This window comes from Miscanthus floridulus, chromosome 13 (genome assembly GCF_019320115.1).
Source record: "Miscanthus floridulus cultivar M001 chromosome 13, ASM1932011v1, whole genome shotgun sequence".
NCBI lineage: Eukaryota > Viridiplantae > Streptophyta > Magnoliopsida > Poales > Poaceae > Miscanthus > Miscanthus floridulus.
In genome coordinates, this window is record NC_089592.1 from 5,453,399 (window position 1) to 5,469,867 (window position 16,469).

Here is a 16,469-nt window from a genome sequence, read left to right on the forward strand (position 1 = left end):
CTATGTTTGACACAAATAAATAAATAAATTGCAACTATGAATATTTTCTAGGTCAACTTTAAACACTTAAGTGCATGAGATGGTTGGCTTGGCATGCATGAGTAGGTATTAGAGAAATAGGGTATATGTGTACTTTTATTAGCTTTTACTTAACGGGCTGTGGAGGATAATTGTTTAATAATGGCATGTGTAGATAATAGAGAAACATGGGTATTTCTAATTCTTTTCCCGCTTCCTTTTCGAAAAGAAAAGAGAGACTGAGAACGTACATCACCACAAATCTCCATCCACAGACAAAAAAAATCCACGTATGTGACAGATACCAAAGAAAAGCGACACGACACTGATCTGAATTGAAGGGGCGGTGTCCAATAACACAAGATACAAAGCATGGTCTATCCATGCCTACAAATATTACATACCTACTCTGATTATGAGACAGACATTGAACAGGCCTTGCAATCCAATTCATTCCAAGAAAGAAAGCAAGCTTCATTCAAATCTAATCTAATCTAACCTATTTATTCAGATAAGTTATCAGCATGGCACCGAGTACAGTGCTCCACCACCGTCAGCCTAACAGTAGAAGGAACCTTATCTTCAATATACGTTCTAATTGCCGAAACCCCTCTACGTGCTTCCATGAGAAAATCTTTACTCATGGGAGTGCACCTGCCACCGGACATTGCGCTATCACACTTAGGATCACCATAAGTGGTATCCAGTGTGAGCCGGCCAAGTGACTTTGCGTTCCTGAGAATATAACACGTTAGCTCAACCAAGCTCTTGGCTGAGTTGAAGCCTTTGAACCTCACAGTCTTAAGGCGGCCATGGTGCTGCATAGGCATCTGCCTCAACTGCAAGGAGCCGCCTCCGAAAATTGATTCATGCTGCATACTTTCCTCAGCTACCTGTGTGGGGTGGAAAAGACATCATAAAATAGAGTGAAAATGGATCCAGCAGTTACTAAATATTTTGCAGGATGGAATGAACAGCGTCTTACATCCAACAGCCAAGTCTCCAAGGAGGGAGAAGCGTCAAGGAAAGAAACCAGAGAAAAATAGTCATAGGATGGGCAAGAGGTCAATCTCAGATAAATAGACAGCCACTTAAGGAATAGGAATTTGGTACGAAGCATTGGTGTATTAACCCTCTGCAAGGTAAAGATGTTTCAGATTAGATTTACAAAAAAAAAATGTATGACTATAGTAATATTCATATATACATCCCCTAGTCTACAAAAACCAATGATTTAGGAAATCCGTACCTCATAATCTGAGCTGATGGAAAGAGTCTTGAGGTTTGGCATACTGGATGACAATTTAACACGGGCGTAACAGACGAGGTTGGAACGGCCCATGCGCAGGTTCTTCATTTGCAGTGTTTCTCCAAGGGAGACTTTTACACTCTGTCCTTCAAGGATAAAACAGGAGAGATTTCGAGCTTTGCTCTCTATCACTCGCAGCTTCACGCAACAAGAAACCTTCAGGCTATGGAGCTGCAGCAGGATGCTAGGTATCTTCAGGCACGTTATCTTCTCGCAACCATTGAGGTCTAACTTCTCCAGAGCATGGGAGTTGGAAAGAAAGCCCTCTAACTCATTATCCAAAATATGCACAGAACGCAGGAGCAGACTTTTTAGGTTTCTGAAGGGGCCAAGTTCAGGTGTGGGATGGAAGGCGCAGCAGGAAAGTTGAAGATACCGGATTGAGTTTTGGACACCATCAGTTAAAAGTGTGCATGGGACATTATGCTTCATGTCAACTCTATAACATAGCTCAATGGTGAGTTCTTCAATCCCACGTTTAACAGCAACCTGAAGCCAACTGTCCAGATACTGGTAGGCATCATAAATGCCATATAACTGAAGCTTGAGTATCTTAATGTTGATGCCTGAGTGGTTCCTCAGGATGTTGTCAATTATGCAGATGAAATTCTCTTGAGATGCATTTGCATTTGAGCAAAGGATATGCCAGTTTAAGGTTAGATTGGGATGACATCTCCAGAAACGTAGAAAGGCATGAGACGAGCAAGCAGCACGGGCAGCATCACGCAGTGGCAACAGGGAATATATATGGTGCAAAATGTCCTGCATGCACACACATGGGATAAAAGTCAAACATTGGGATTGTAAACCCAAATGGTTACTTATAAAGTTATAAGAGAAAGGAAAACAGCAGAACATGGAGGTAATATTCTACCCTAGGTAATCCTCCACATGAGTGCACATGGTATATTGCATTACACATTGCACATATGCCAAGAATCTGCAAAGCGAAGAGCTCACACATGGGGGAGTGTTGGGCTGCCTAATGTTGTAAATTGTAATTAGCCCATGGGCTTGCTTAGAGCCCACTATTTTATGTCGGTGTGTGAGTATACCTAAGAAATAGAACAGACCATCAGAGTGCAGGACTGAACAATTGCAGAACTAGGATCTCTGTTCTCTGTTTATAGATAATATATTAAGATAACATAGTGCAAAGAATCTGTGTGGCTAGAGCTGGCATGGGGATATTATGGTCCCCGCCACATAGCACCACGCTCGGCACACCTAACTTGTGGCGGAGAAAAACAGCGCCACACATTTGGCGAGCGTTGGCACAAAAATGCAGAGACAGCGCCACAGATTCTTCGACACGCCAGATCCGTGGTGGCAACCAAACAGACCTGCGGCGCACCAAAAACGCAGCGTGGCAAGCTGCAGCGGCAACCAAACAGACACTAAAATTTATGTCGAGTACCTCGGGAAGGGTTGGGATTGAACACATCATTCTTTTGGCGGCGTGAGAATCACCATGAGCATCTTGTTGACAGGGTGAGACCTTTCTTATATCCATTGATGAATCAATCGATCCGTCTGCAGACCAAAAATTGAATATGAATAAGAATGGGAAAAAAAGACAATCTTTTTCAAATAACTTTTTACTCCGTCCAAAAATGAATGTAAAACTCGTTTTTTCCATGATGAGTCAATCAACCTCAAGTTTGACCAAATCGTGTATGTAGTCTAGAGCAGACACTGCAAATCCAGTCACACCTGAGATAGAAGGCAGAACCACAGAACGACAGAAGGGGCGGCGGTCGCCGGGGCCGGACGGGGCGGGCGCGCCGCGGTAGGTGGGGCCGCGGTCAGCCGAGCCAGCCACGGTGCGGCGCCGTGCGGGATCTGATGCGATGCGAGGGCGCGACGCGGCGATGTTGTGACCTGCGAGGGCCGCGACTCCGGACGAGGAGAGGCGGGCGACCGGCGTCGGGGTCGGGGACTCGTGCTAAGATAAGCTCGTATGAAGAGAAGATATATGTTGCTTGGGCTGCAGCTCCGGGCCTAAATCCGCCCTATCTACCTCGCCGGTTCGCCGACGGATCTCCACGAGAAATCGCTATAGTTCTGTTCTGCTCTCCGTCAGATTTTAGGACTCTCTCTACGTGGCAGCCCTGCCCTCTTTTTATGTCCTCGGAGACGCTTGACTTTTGGATTCGAATTCGAATCATATAAACGCCAAAGAAATCGCGCAATACTATTCTGTCTTTTCTTTTTCTTTGAGAAGAGATATACTCCATCCGTTCTTAAAAAAAAAAACTGCTATTATAAAACTTGGGGACTTTCCCAATATTGATGGCAAATTACATTTTCTTTGAGCAACTGATGACAAATTACATAAAACGGCAGATGCTCCCGTTGATGAGCCGTGACACCAGCCCAATGACCCTCTCCTATCCGCTCATCCACTCGGCCCTCGCACCGGTGCTTAGGAGGCACCTAGGCCAGGGGCAATGGCCACCGCAAGGACTAGGCACGCGGCACCTGCAGCGTCCACCCACCGCCTAGGTGTAGGGTGGCGCGTCCTGCCGCCTTCGAGGTGCGCCACTCGGCCGCTGGCCCAGCCAAGCGAGGCAGGTGGCCGCCTCTGAATCACAGCGCTCGGCTGCTGGGCCCGCTAGGCGTGGCGCATGGCTACCGTCTCCCAGTCGTGCGCCCGCTGCCTCCCCACCACGTCGCGCAACCGCCATCACTGCGCCCCGCTGCGGGGCCGCTGCCTTCGGTGAGCTCCACACGCCGACGAGCCTTCATTTCTCCCAAGCAGCAAGGAGATGTTGCGCTGAAAGCGTAGTTGCAAACGTATATTTCAGATGCTTCATAGGTATATTGCAGGCGTTTCATACGGATGTTGCAAAAGTAGATCCAGATGTTGCATATGTTGCGAGCGTCTGTTTCAAATGTTTTATTTATTTTTCAGACCTATGTTGCATATGTTTCACACATAGGAGCATGTTGCAAGTGTTTTATCTGGATGTTGCCTATGTTTGCAATGGCTTTCAAGTGTTTTTAGGTGTTTTGGCAACTGTTTCGAATGTATGTTGCAAGAACTGTTTCGGACGTATGTTGCAACTGACGTTGCACATATTGCAATGGAACCCAACTATCATAGCCGCATCCTGGGCGCAGACGGTCTTACGTGCATGCGCGTAGGGAGCGGAGGGCGCGAGCTGTCCCACATGCGGTCAGGCGCTACGGGAGACCTGCTGGTGACATTGGCCCCTGCATGGGCGGGCGAAACAACCAGGCACAGAAACAGGGTGAAGAGAAACAAGGCAGCAACATCAGGCTCATGCATCCGAACGTCCCGTTACATAAATGCCTCTATAAAATGCTATGAGTTTTAAGGCACAGTGCGCTAACTAGAGTTACGATCAGACAACAGTACTCCACATAATCTTCTGAAGGATACGACGTGCAGTGGAGGCCAAATGAGTGGAGAGGCCGTGTGTGCGGTCGTGTTTGTATTTCGTCTTTATACTTTTTAACTAGTACGGTAGCTTTTTTTAACGTGAGATGGATGAATGTGTCTGTCAGGTGGGTCCCGCATAAGGACATGGTATCCTCGTACTCAGTTAAACCAGAGCCAAACGGGAGCAAACAGTTCATGTATGCACATAACACCCACGCGTTGCTACAGGATACTACTTACCTTGTATGTATGCATAATCAGCTCAACAAAAAGAAGTCTCAATCCAACTTTACAGTGGTTTTTTTACAAGGCATATATTCATTCAAATAAAGATATAGATGTTATATGCCCTCCCCAAAAGTATTTTTTTTATCATTTGACATGGAGCAAATCAATCTGTTCAAAATAATGAGATGAGATGGCATTACCATTCTACGAATTCGGATCACAATTAAGCATTCACAGTCTAGTTATTTCATACAAAGATAATTAAAAATATTAATTGATTGAATATGCACAAAAAAGAGAAGCTTTGCGTGAAAAAAAAAATTAGTCAAATTTACCATGTCCTGCTCTGTCACTATTTCTGAATCTCTTCATGAATCATGACACATTGTCGTGGTCGCTTTTGGTCCTAACCAATAGCTCTCAAGTTCCAAGTGTTGGTTGGAATCAGTCTTCCAATGGGTCAATTGCTCCTTGTGCTTGTCAACAAGGTATTTGAATCTTTTTTTACATATATATTGAATCACATGTATCCATTATGTCTATATTAAAATAGCTGCACAAGAGCCAGGGGATGGGACTGCATCACTTCCTGGGCCTCGCCCTTTTGCTCTGGAGGTGGGCTCACTTTCATTGGACATACCGGCCCAGGATGGGGACAACCAGGCTGCGGTGGATGAGCCGGCCCAAGCGGAGGGGCCTCAGGAAGGGCGGCCTACTACCACCGTTGCCGGACCGCCAATAGTCGCGGACAAACACCCCCGTTCAGGGTCATCTCTGATTTCATCAATCGGCTTAGGCTACCGCTGGAGGATGCCCTTGTCAAGTCGCCCCATGCCACGCCGTCGACTCCTCCCTCGTCCCCCGCCGGAGCGATAGACTCGCCGCAAGTCCGCTACCGAAGCCGGAGGTGCAAGCAAAGAAGGTACTACTCAGCAAGTGGAAGCCGCGCAAACAGGGCCAGAGCCTCAACTCGCCTGATGCGTCGATTGCGGACAAGTTCCACAAGACGTTCGCGGAGCCGTTGTTAGCGTCCAAGGAGGCAGCCATGCGTGAGCTCTTTCCGATGAAGAGCGCGCAGGGGCAGGGCGACACCGGTGTCGGATTGAGCGTTGTCTGCTCAACGTCGCTTCGTTGTTGTCTCCTAGGGCTGTAGGGCAAGATCTTAGATCGCACAATTAGTTTCCTAGTTAGTCATAACAGCGTGTGTTCCATCATCTAGCGGTGCCTTTTGTTAGTGTTCAACCCTATCACTTATGGCATCTCGTTGTGATGTGATGACGGACATGTAAGCTTTCCAAACTTCTTAATGAAACACGTAAGTCTGGGCAAAATACCCGATACCCATTACCCATATCCGAATTACCCAAACCCAGACCCGAATTACCCGAACCTGAGGTATCCGATCCCAAATTCAAATAACGATTTTGATTACCCGAAATTAGTTTGGGTAATTCGGGTAATACCCCCCGACACCCGAACTACCCAAACATTTGTCTCTGTCTTTGTGCTATTAGATGAACACTTGAACTTATCACTTTATTAGAATATAATTATCTTTGTTTGAACAAGTGACTTTAATACATTACTCTACAAAATGCTATTGAAATTCTATATAAATTGCTGCTGAAATTATATATAAATTGCTACTGAATATTTGTGTAGTTTGTTGTTTTTTTAATTCGGGTATATCGGAAATACCCGAACCCTGAATTATCGGGTACCCGAAATTACGGGTAATGTTTTTTCAGGACTAATATCGGGTAGCAGTTTTCATTACCCGAATTTTGAATTACCTGAATTACCCGACCCAAAAAAATCGGGCAACCCGAACGCCCAGGCCTAGAAACATGTGCTAAGCACGTTCTAAAAAAAATCTTACCACAATATCATAATTTGCTACTCAACAAGGGCTATAGGAGGCTTGATCACCCTCCTTCCTTGATTCCATTCAACCCTACAAATTTGAGCAGAGAGATTCAGAACAAAAGAAATAGAATCTATGAACCTAAGCCTACATGATCACTTGGTTAGAGTAGTCTTGGCTGAATTCAAGACCCAGGAATCAAGTCTCCTTGTCTTAGCTTACTTTCCACATATTTTCAAAATTCATAGCTGTTGGATTCTAAACTGGAGCATTGGACAATGGGCCTGTTTTGATGAGTTTCATATTCTTAAAAAAAACCAGTTTTTGCCTCTAGTCTCTAAAATCTAGATTCTGAACAAAAACTGGTGGCGGTGTTTGGATCCCCAATTTTTAAGAATCCGGCTTTATTTATTGCTCACAGGGTCACAATAAAACTAGCAAAAGCTGGATATCAACAACTTCTTGGTTTTTAAGAATCTGACAAACAGGACCAATATTACTCACCATTGGATTTGCTCAAACACAGTACCCCGCCATCAATCTTTGGGATTTACACAAAACATGGATGCAAACATAGGCAATGTATTTATATTAGATTTAATTCGAGTAGAGGATCACTTGGCTCACCTTCGAATACCTGGTATCTACCGGCACTCTGCCACACACTATTCATATTGCTCAGGGTCCGTATGCTAAAGTTTAGTCCGTTTCATATCGGACCCATTCTGTCTAAAACCTTAGGAATTCCTTAACTAGGAGGACTAAAAATGAGCTAATTATAAAACTAGTTGCACATGGGTAGACTAATTAGCAATATGAATCTATTAAGCCTAATTAATCCATAATTAATAAATATTTACTGTAGCACCACATTATCAAATCATGGGCTAATTAGACTTTAATAGATTCGTCTAGTAAATTAGTCTCAATCTGTTTAACTAGTTTTGGAAGGTTACCAGAGAAGAAGGGACCGATCGGTTACTTTGAAAATGCGGAACCGAGGAATTTCAGTTTCGGGTAATTCGGTTCGGTTTCAGTTCTAACCGATGGAACCGAATTTTTCAGGAACCCAGAAACAACCCATTCAATTGCAAATTTCGGTAGCATTTTGCCTGATTTTCATGCAGTCAAAAGGGACAATTTAAACAGCAATGCAGCATAAAACAACAGTACAACACATATATGTTATTGTTCTCTCAAATATTCAAGCATAGAGCAATATTCAAGCCTGCAGTAAAAAAACAAAGAGGTCCAACAGCATAGCAATGCTCCAGGCGTCCAGCACCACACACACACATATTCAAGCATATAGAGCAATGAAAAAACAAGAGGTCCAACAGCACAAGTGAAACAAGAAGTCCACCAGCCTGCAGCCCTGTACGGCTGCACCTTCACAGGAACCAGTCTACACTCCACAAGTCCACAGCCACTAGCCCACTCCTTACTTCCTTAGCTAGCCTGAAACAATATTTGCAAACTAAAACAAGTAAGAAAAAAATATATTTATGATGAGTATATGACTTCAAGAAATATATATATATATACAAACACACATGCTCATTTATCTTTAGACTATTTATTGTTCTTGCTTTCCTTTGAGGATTTGCTTGGATTGGAGGACTTGCTTGGCTATGATGAGCTAATGTTGGTGGATGTAAATATCTTCTTTTTGTTGCCTTGGATTTGTGACTTGGCAGCATGGGCATCAACAATGGCTTTGTCCTTGAATTCTTGAATAAATTCTAAAAATAGAAAACAACAAACAAAGAAAACATTAAATATTTTTTTCATTGTTGAAAACAGTAAAGAAATGGTACAATAAATGGTCATCCTCTTTTAGTTTGGTCAATTCTTCTGTATTCTCTACTGAGTTGATGGGAGTTGCTCTTCTAAACCAATCTTGAGTGCAAACAAGAGCTTCAACCATAAATGGACTAAGTGAACTCCTAAAATCATCTAGAATACGCCCACCTGTGCTAAAGGCCGATTCACTAGCAACTGTGGATATTGGAATGGCGAGCACATCACGGGCCAATGTAGACAATATGGGAAATCTAGTGGACTGCCCCTTCCACCAAGCAAGAATATCAAACTTTTTGGTATTTCTTCACACTCTTTAGCCAAGTACTTATCCAGTTCAGTCCTGCTGCCCCTGCTGCAATTGCTTGTTCCATTGTTCAGCTTAATCTTCTTTGTCAGCTTAGTCTTCAACTTTCTAGCACCCTCTCCACCTTGCTTAGATGGGGGTGATTCACTTGGTTGGAGCTGCACATCACTTGGAGAACTATTATTCCTGTATTCTTCAAAAATGTCTTGCAAGCATTTGGTAATTGCAGCCCAAACTTTTTGTCCAACACCATCACCTTTCATCTCTTTGATTACCATTTCTGTATAATGTGAAAGCTTGTATCTAGGATCAAGTACAGCAGCAACAAAAATCAGCAAGTTAATATTTTCCTTCTCCTTCTCCTTTCCCTTTGCCTTGTCAATTTGCATTTCTAAATGTTCATGCCACTTCCCCCAATACTTGTCATACTTGTCTTTCATTCTTCTCCCCATTTCTTGCTGGACAGAATCAGAACTACTCATCCATTCATTCACCAATTCAATGACCTCTCCAATCTCATGAAAGTAAGTGTGAGCAGTCACACTTAATGATGCTGAAACATGTTTTGTTACTTCAGCAAAATGCCCTAGAAACTCAGCTAGTTTTCTTGCATTATCCCAATCATGCTCATCAGGAACTCCTGGACCGGGAACACCTGGCTTAATGTCACTAAGCAATTCAATTGTATAGTATGGATCTTCATCTGGATACCTTGCAAACACCTTTTCATATGTGCAAGCTGCTTTTAGCATATCATATGTCGAGTTCCACCTAGTGCACACATCAAGGTTCAAGAATGCCTTGCTATCCACTTTCTCCCATTGTGCAATCTCTTTAAATTTGGCCAATCTTGATGAACCATTCCTAACAAATCTAATCGCAGCCCGTACACGCTTGATAGACTGGTCTACTTCTTTCAAACCATCTTGGACAATCAAATTAAATATATGTGCAGCACATCTCATGTGAAGGTATTTGCCCCCTGCTATGCTAGTTTTCACACTATTCATTTGTCTTCTCAAATAACTAACACCACTATCATTTGCACTAGCATTATCTACTGTTACTGTCATTACTTTGTCCAACCCCAATCAAGCAATACTTTATGCAGGTGTTTTCCAATATCATCCCCCTTTTTACCTTTTACCTTAAAAAAACTAATTATCTTTTTATGCAGGCACCAATCTTTGTCTATAAAGTGGGCTGTCACAGTCATGTAATTATCTTGTTGCTGTGATGTCCAACCATCGGTTGTGAGGCAAACTCTATTGCATTGTTCTTGAAAGAAAATTTTAAGTTTTGCTTTCTGCTCAAAGTACAACTGCACAGTGTCCCTAGTACATGTCCTTCTAGAAGGGATAATGAACCTAGGGCAAGCAAGAGACATGAACTTTCTAAAACCAGGCTTCTCAGCAAATCCAAATGGTTCCTCATCTTCTATGATCATTTCAGCAAAAGTAGACCTAAGCAATTCAGGATCAAACTTCCAAGTACCTACACTAGTGCCTTGATTTACTGACAAAACACCTTGTTTTGCATCATCACTAACTCTATGAGGATTACGCTTGCAAGTGTTAAAATGCTTACGCATAGCAGATGTACCATTGAGCACTGGATGTGCTGCAATTTCATTGCTGCAATAGTTGCATTTTCCCTTGACCAACTGACCTTAATCGTAGATTTTGGTGAAGTGATCCCACATGCTAGATCTGGATGCCATCGGCTTTCTCTTCTTTTCCTCCTCATCTTCTACATCAATGACCTCCTTCTCCTTCTCTGCATCACCATCAGCCCCAGTAGCAGCACCATCCTTCTCTACATCACCATCAGCCCCAGTAGTACCACCATCCTTCTCTGCATCACTATCATCCTTGAAATTCCCATCACTCCTGCCAAAGGTCTCTTCCCAATCCCTCATGTCTTAGTCCATGTCCTCGTCAGACATCTGAAGAAATGCAGTCAAGTTATCAACTACAAATCCCCACAACAAATCAGTCACAAATACAGTCAGATCTTTAACACTTACATTGCAGGACGCAGTTGATGTAGCCATTGTGGAGTAGATCACAAGAAGTGGTGGCGGGCGACAATGGCTTAGGGCCGGTGGCCGGGTAGGTGCAGGGTGCGTCCTGCCTCCTGCGCCGATGCTGGACTGTCGGCCGTCTGCGCCTAGCCGGCTGGGGGCTGGCCGTGTCGGCCTATTGGGGTTGCGGAGGGGAGGGGAGGGCCGGAAACCAGAGGGGAGGGGTCGCGAACTCGGCGTCTGGAGCGCCGAGGCCGCGCGCCACATGGTGGATGGTGGATCGGCGCGGTGGGGGTGGTGAGGACTGAGGAGAGTGACTGAGTGATATCGATGCTTAGGGTTTACCTCTGTTTGGGCTGGGTTGTATTCTAGGGGCCTTTACATAGCTCGGTTATTTCAAGTCAATTCGGTTAACCGAGTGCTAGAACCAAATTAACCGTAATAATTTCGGTTCCTGGGAACCTAAAACCGAACCTAGGACCAAATATTTCGGTTTCGGTTCCGGTTAGTTCAGTTCGGTCCTCGGTTCTCGGTTTTTTGTGCCCAGATTGATTTGTGGGCGGGCGGCGGGCGCGCTCAAAATCAAAGCAACTCGCGCGTTGCGGCGCTACCCCGTCCACTGTGGGCTGTGTGGCCAGCCGCCCGGGGCCGGCGTATGCGCACAAGCACACCGACAACACGGCGTTGTCCCTGTGCGTCCCACGGGCCAAGGCGAGGCGAGGTGAGGCGCGGGAACCCACGTCGACCACAAAGGACCAGGAGCGGAGCGGATCATCAACATCAACGACTGCAATGTTTTTTTTTATTTTAACCCTTTTTTAATATTTATTTTAAAAATAACACGGCACCTTTCTATTTCCACATCTAACCTGTTTGGCCACGCCACCTCGCCTGGCGCGACAGCAGTGCCACGCAGGCAGGTCAGCCGCGCGCTGACCGGAGACGTGGCAGACCCTGCCTTGCCGTCGACTGCCGCGCCACCCCGCATGGCGCGGCAGGGGCGTACACAGGTCGCGGCCGTTGCTCTCCCTCTCTTCCTCTGCTCCCTTTCTTCTTCCTGGGAACGCTCGGGTGGGAGCTTGGAGCTCCAAATGTGACGCCACCGAGCATCTCCCGGCCACATCAGTCTCCAGGCGACGTCGGTGGTCGCCCCCAAGCTTCTCGCCGGCCTCGAGCAAGGTAATGAGGCTCTTATTTCTTGTTTGAATGGTGGTTTCAAAGATTAGGATTGGTAGATAGGGTTTGGAGGAAAAGTATATTTGGGAAGGGTTGTAATCTATTGTAGGTAGATTGGATATGTTATGAAACTTTCATATGTTGTCTTTCCACTATTTTTACGTGCACATGTAGTTACATTTTCTCTATGTTAAATTTAATTAGTTAGTTAGAAATATGGGTACCATGTTTAGTTTAAGGTTAATTTTGGGTCGTACGTGTAGGTTATATTATGGGTACCATGTATAGTTTAGGGTTAATGTTTATGGTTTAGTTTAGTTCTTTAGTATTATTGGTTTTTTGTTTACATTAATTTGAGATCCTTAGATTGGTTTTAAATTACATCCCTTTTGTTAGATGCAAGAAATGTGGTGGAGCGAGAAGTGGCGAAAATGCGGTCGTCCTAGAGAATTATACCCTGACGTGTCTAGCAAAGATGCCCCATCCCTCCTGACCTCCCTGTCACTAGCTGTGACTGTGGTTTGCCGGCCCACGTGTTTCAATCGAGACATCGAGACACAACTGCCAGTTGCTTCTACACATGCAGTCGTATTAATGTAAGTAATTATTTCACTTTCATTGTTTCTTCATTTGTGTTAGTAGTTTACTAATATTTTGTTGGAATCATGTTGTATAGGACCATGAGAGGTGCTTTTTCTTTCAGTGGATCGACGGTCCTGATAAGTTTGACCCAAGGTACCTCCTTTTCGATGATTGGTGGAGAGAAAGACATCCACTTGAGCACTTCAAGCGGTGGGTTCCACTTTCCTCTAACCCCCCGCCAATGACGGACGAGGAGAAGCACATAGCCACGGCAAGACGACTTGAGGAACCTCCTCGGTGCCATTGCGGAGATCGAGCTGTGATATCTCCTTTGAGTTCGATGGAGTTTGTGTGTGCCAACAAAGACGAAGTAAGTGGAAAGTATATCTCTTGAACTGTTTAGATGTATATGTGCATGTACTAATCTATCATCTTTGAGGCGCATGGATTTGAGAAGTGTGATTTCAAAGAGTGGCTATAAGGTCCTAAGTCTCATTGGCCGGAGCCAAATAAAAAGAAGAAAGATAGGATAATTCACATAGTACCTCCGGTACTTTACGAATGTGGTGTTGAAGCCCACTATGGTCTAGTTTCTTCGGAGCGTGGAATAGGCCATTGGTGTGGCCATATGGTTGACTATGATGAGGTTGGTTATTGTTGTGTAAACCATGAAATCGAATTTACAGCACGTAATGACTTATGATTAAATTTTTTCTTTGAACAGAGCACTAGGAAATATAAGTGGGAGTCTTATGATGGTAGAGATGAATTCTTGGATGCAATCAAGGAGAAGCAAGTAATGGGACCACTACTAGAATCTCGATTTTTTCTGACGGTGCGAAAACCCACGGAAAAATTCGAATACCGTCAGAAAAATATTTTTCTGACGGTGTACCCTCAGAAAAATACCCACAGAAATATAATGACAGAAAAATCCAATTTTTCTGTGGGTTCACCGTCAGAAACAATTTTTCTGTGGGTCTCGCACGCACAGAAAAATTGTGTTCGCCCAGATTAAAACTAATTTTTCTGTGTGTTAATCCACACAGAAAAAAGAAATAAACGCACAGAAAAACTCATGTTTTTTTCTGTCGGTCTAGGTGAACTCACAGAAAAATTCATTTCGCCCAGATTAAAAAAATATATAATAGATAGCATACATATAAAGATCCAAATGTTCAACACATTCATTAATGACATCCGGGCTACATAGAGATGATGTTCAAATGATCCGGCATCAATACATTCAAAAGCATTACCATCTCATCTCAAAGTTCAAGTCCCAGTCAAGATGAGTAAAGTACCAGCATGCATCATTGAGTCATATTATACCTAAAACTAAAGCTAACAGATTAGAGCCTATCAAGGGCCTCGAGGTACTTCTGCTTGCAGATGTCAAAGAAGATCTTCATGGAGTAGCGGTTGTCCTCCAGCATGGTGAAGCCACTGAGGTACCTCTCCACCTCGTCCCACTCGCCGCCCTGCACGAGGTCCTCGAAGTGCTTCATGTTGAAGTAGAAGCCCAACTCCTGCTCCAGCCTGCACGGGCAACCGCAAAAAGCATCAGAAATCCCAGCTCACCCAGCAAAGAAAGGCTCCAAAAACCCCATTCATGATCATGGCGAGTACTCCCTTGTGCACCGTCTCCTTGAACTTCTCATCGAGGAACTGCAGGATGAGGAAAACCAGCTCCCTGCTAAGAGACGACATGGCTCCCTGATCACAGTCGGAGCCTCCAGCTCTCAAAAACATGAAGCTGGAATCAAATCAATTACGAGAAGCATGCAGATGTATCAGTGAATTGGTAGTTGGGTTAATGAGATTTTTCATGTAACTCTAGTGATTAAAGCTATGGATCAGAGCTTATTGATGAGAAACCATGAGAGTTACAACTAGCCTGAACACATTAACATCAAAGCACATTACACCATTGATTATTACTGCAAATAGTGACAAAAACTCTGCCTACTAATCAAAAGAAACTCTCTCCATTATTCATGTGATGCTACAACTTGTCTTCTGAATTGTTGTAAAATACAATTGCTGTAGTAAACAGCACTGTTAAGCCCTGAATCATATACACATGCAAGCTGTCAAACATAGATGTTTATAGATATACTGCATATATTATTGGTACCATATATTATTAGTAGCATAACAAAAGTGACTAGAGTTGTCTCACGAGTGACGACAGCGACATGTACATGATTCAAAATATCTCGGTTTCAACTGCCAGGCCGTTGGAAACAATGAAACGAACTGGAAGGATCATAGAAGGACGTATTGGATTTGGATTCGATGGCTCTAGGCACAAAATAAACTCTCAGAAACAGTCGACCCAGAAAATATATGGAGATAGGGTGCCAAATCTGGTAACAAGGACCAGAAGGAAAGCAGATGGATGGGGTGCCAAATCTGGTAATTGGAGCAGCCAAAGAAACAATCCTGGGAGACCCCAAGGAGACCAGATGAGAGGGGTCCACCTCCACCAAGACAACGGTTTGAACTAACAATAGAGGAGAAGAACATTCTTCTAGAAGTTGAACCCATAATATTCCGTGTGAGAAGTTGAGTAATCTTGAGTGGTTTGTCACATGAATGCAATAACAGAAAGCTAACATGGTAGAATGGGCTAGTTTTCTTATATGAGAAAGATGTCTAAAAAAATCTGTAGACCAAAATAATAATAAGACAGTGCAAAGGAACATATCAGTTATATACTAGCACAGATCAGTTATATACTAGAATGGTGATCAAATGATGTAGTATTCAACACATTGGCCTCAGATATCAGTTGCTCCTCGGTTGACCTTGAGCTTGGAGCATAAGAAACAAACAGAGTAAGAAACAAAGTTCCAGTACCTCAACACAAGCTCAAGGTCATCAGTTCTTGGCATGCTTAATATGATATCATCATTGGCAAAGTAAGTGAGGCCTCAGCTTAACGATATGTTGGTACAATTTCCAGATACTCAATCATAGGTGGCTGCCAAGGCAAAAAAAACAGATAGAAGAAAACTAAGATCATGTCCCATGGTTTGATGACAGTCATGAGAATCATTCAGAATGCACAAAAAACAAATTACAGCCACCTCAGAGTTTATTTTTCATGTTGCATCATTGGACAAATAGATATCAAGAGTTTGAACATCACAGTCATATCAAGAGATTGAACATCAGTGTCATAAATTCTAGATGCTTTAGCACAAAGAACCCTCACTAGATCTAGAATCAGAGCTATGGACTTAAGCAAGACGCGGCTGCCACACCATAGGGTGCTCCTCCAGCGCCTAGGGTTAAGTAAACATCATCGACCAAGGCACTTTGCTCAGTTTGTAAATTGGACTAGGCATCATCATGTGCAAAATCTAGGTGACAAATGCTTAGATTTCTGAAAGCAGTTGCCATCATATTTACTACAAGGCATTGAGATAAAGCAATTGTCAATGGGAGGAGCAGCCAAGCACTTACAAACGGAAGAAGACATGAGGTGCTATACTAGTCAGCGCTTTCACAAAAATATCCAAATTATTGCTAAGAAATAAGACATTGTTTCAATCTGTAGACAGAGTAACTGCTAATGCATGGTCTGAATTTTTAGACGCAAGCAACATATACACAACTGTATTTTCAATTCTACTACGAACCACATATCAATCTCACTAGATCTCTTTTTAATTTAATTCTAACACAACCAGACATGACATAGAAATATTAACTTTTTACTAAATATACAAATGTTACTACTGCTAGTCA

At 43.6% G+C, this 16,469-nt stretch overlaps 1 protein-coding gene across 1 annotated transcript; it reads right to left on the reverse strand.

Annotated features, from left to right (window-relative positions):
* Positions 1 to 338: 338 nt before the first annotated feature.
* Positions 339 to 10,005, reverse strand: LOC136499321 (uncharacterized). The gene is made up of 8 exons (XM_066495020.1): positions 8,919 to 10,005; positions 8,502 to 8,567; positions 7,870 to 7,937; positions 3,041 to 3,272; positions 2,745 to 2,860; positions 1,268 to 2,089; positions 1,004 to 1,153; positions 339 to 911 (listed from the first exon to the last, which is right to left on the reverse strand). Exons 1-8 carry the CDS (start codon positions 10,003 to 10,005, stop codon positions 522 to 524), a joined length of 2,931 nt encoding a protein of 976 aa, XP_066351117.1. The 3' UTR covers positions 339 to 521.
* Between the last annotated feature and the right edge of the window lie 6,464 nt (positions 10,006 to 16,469).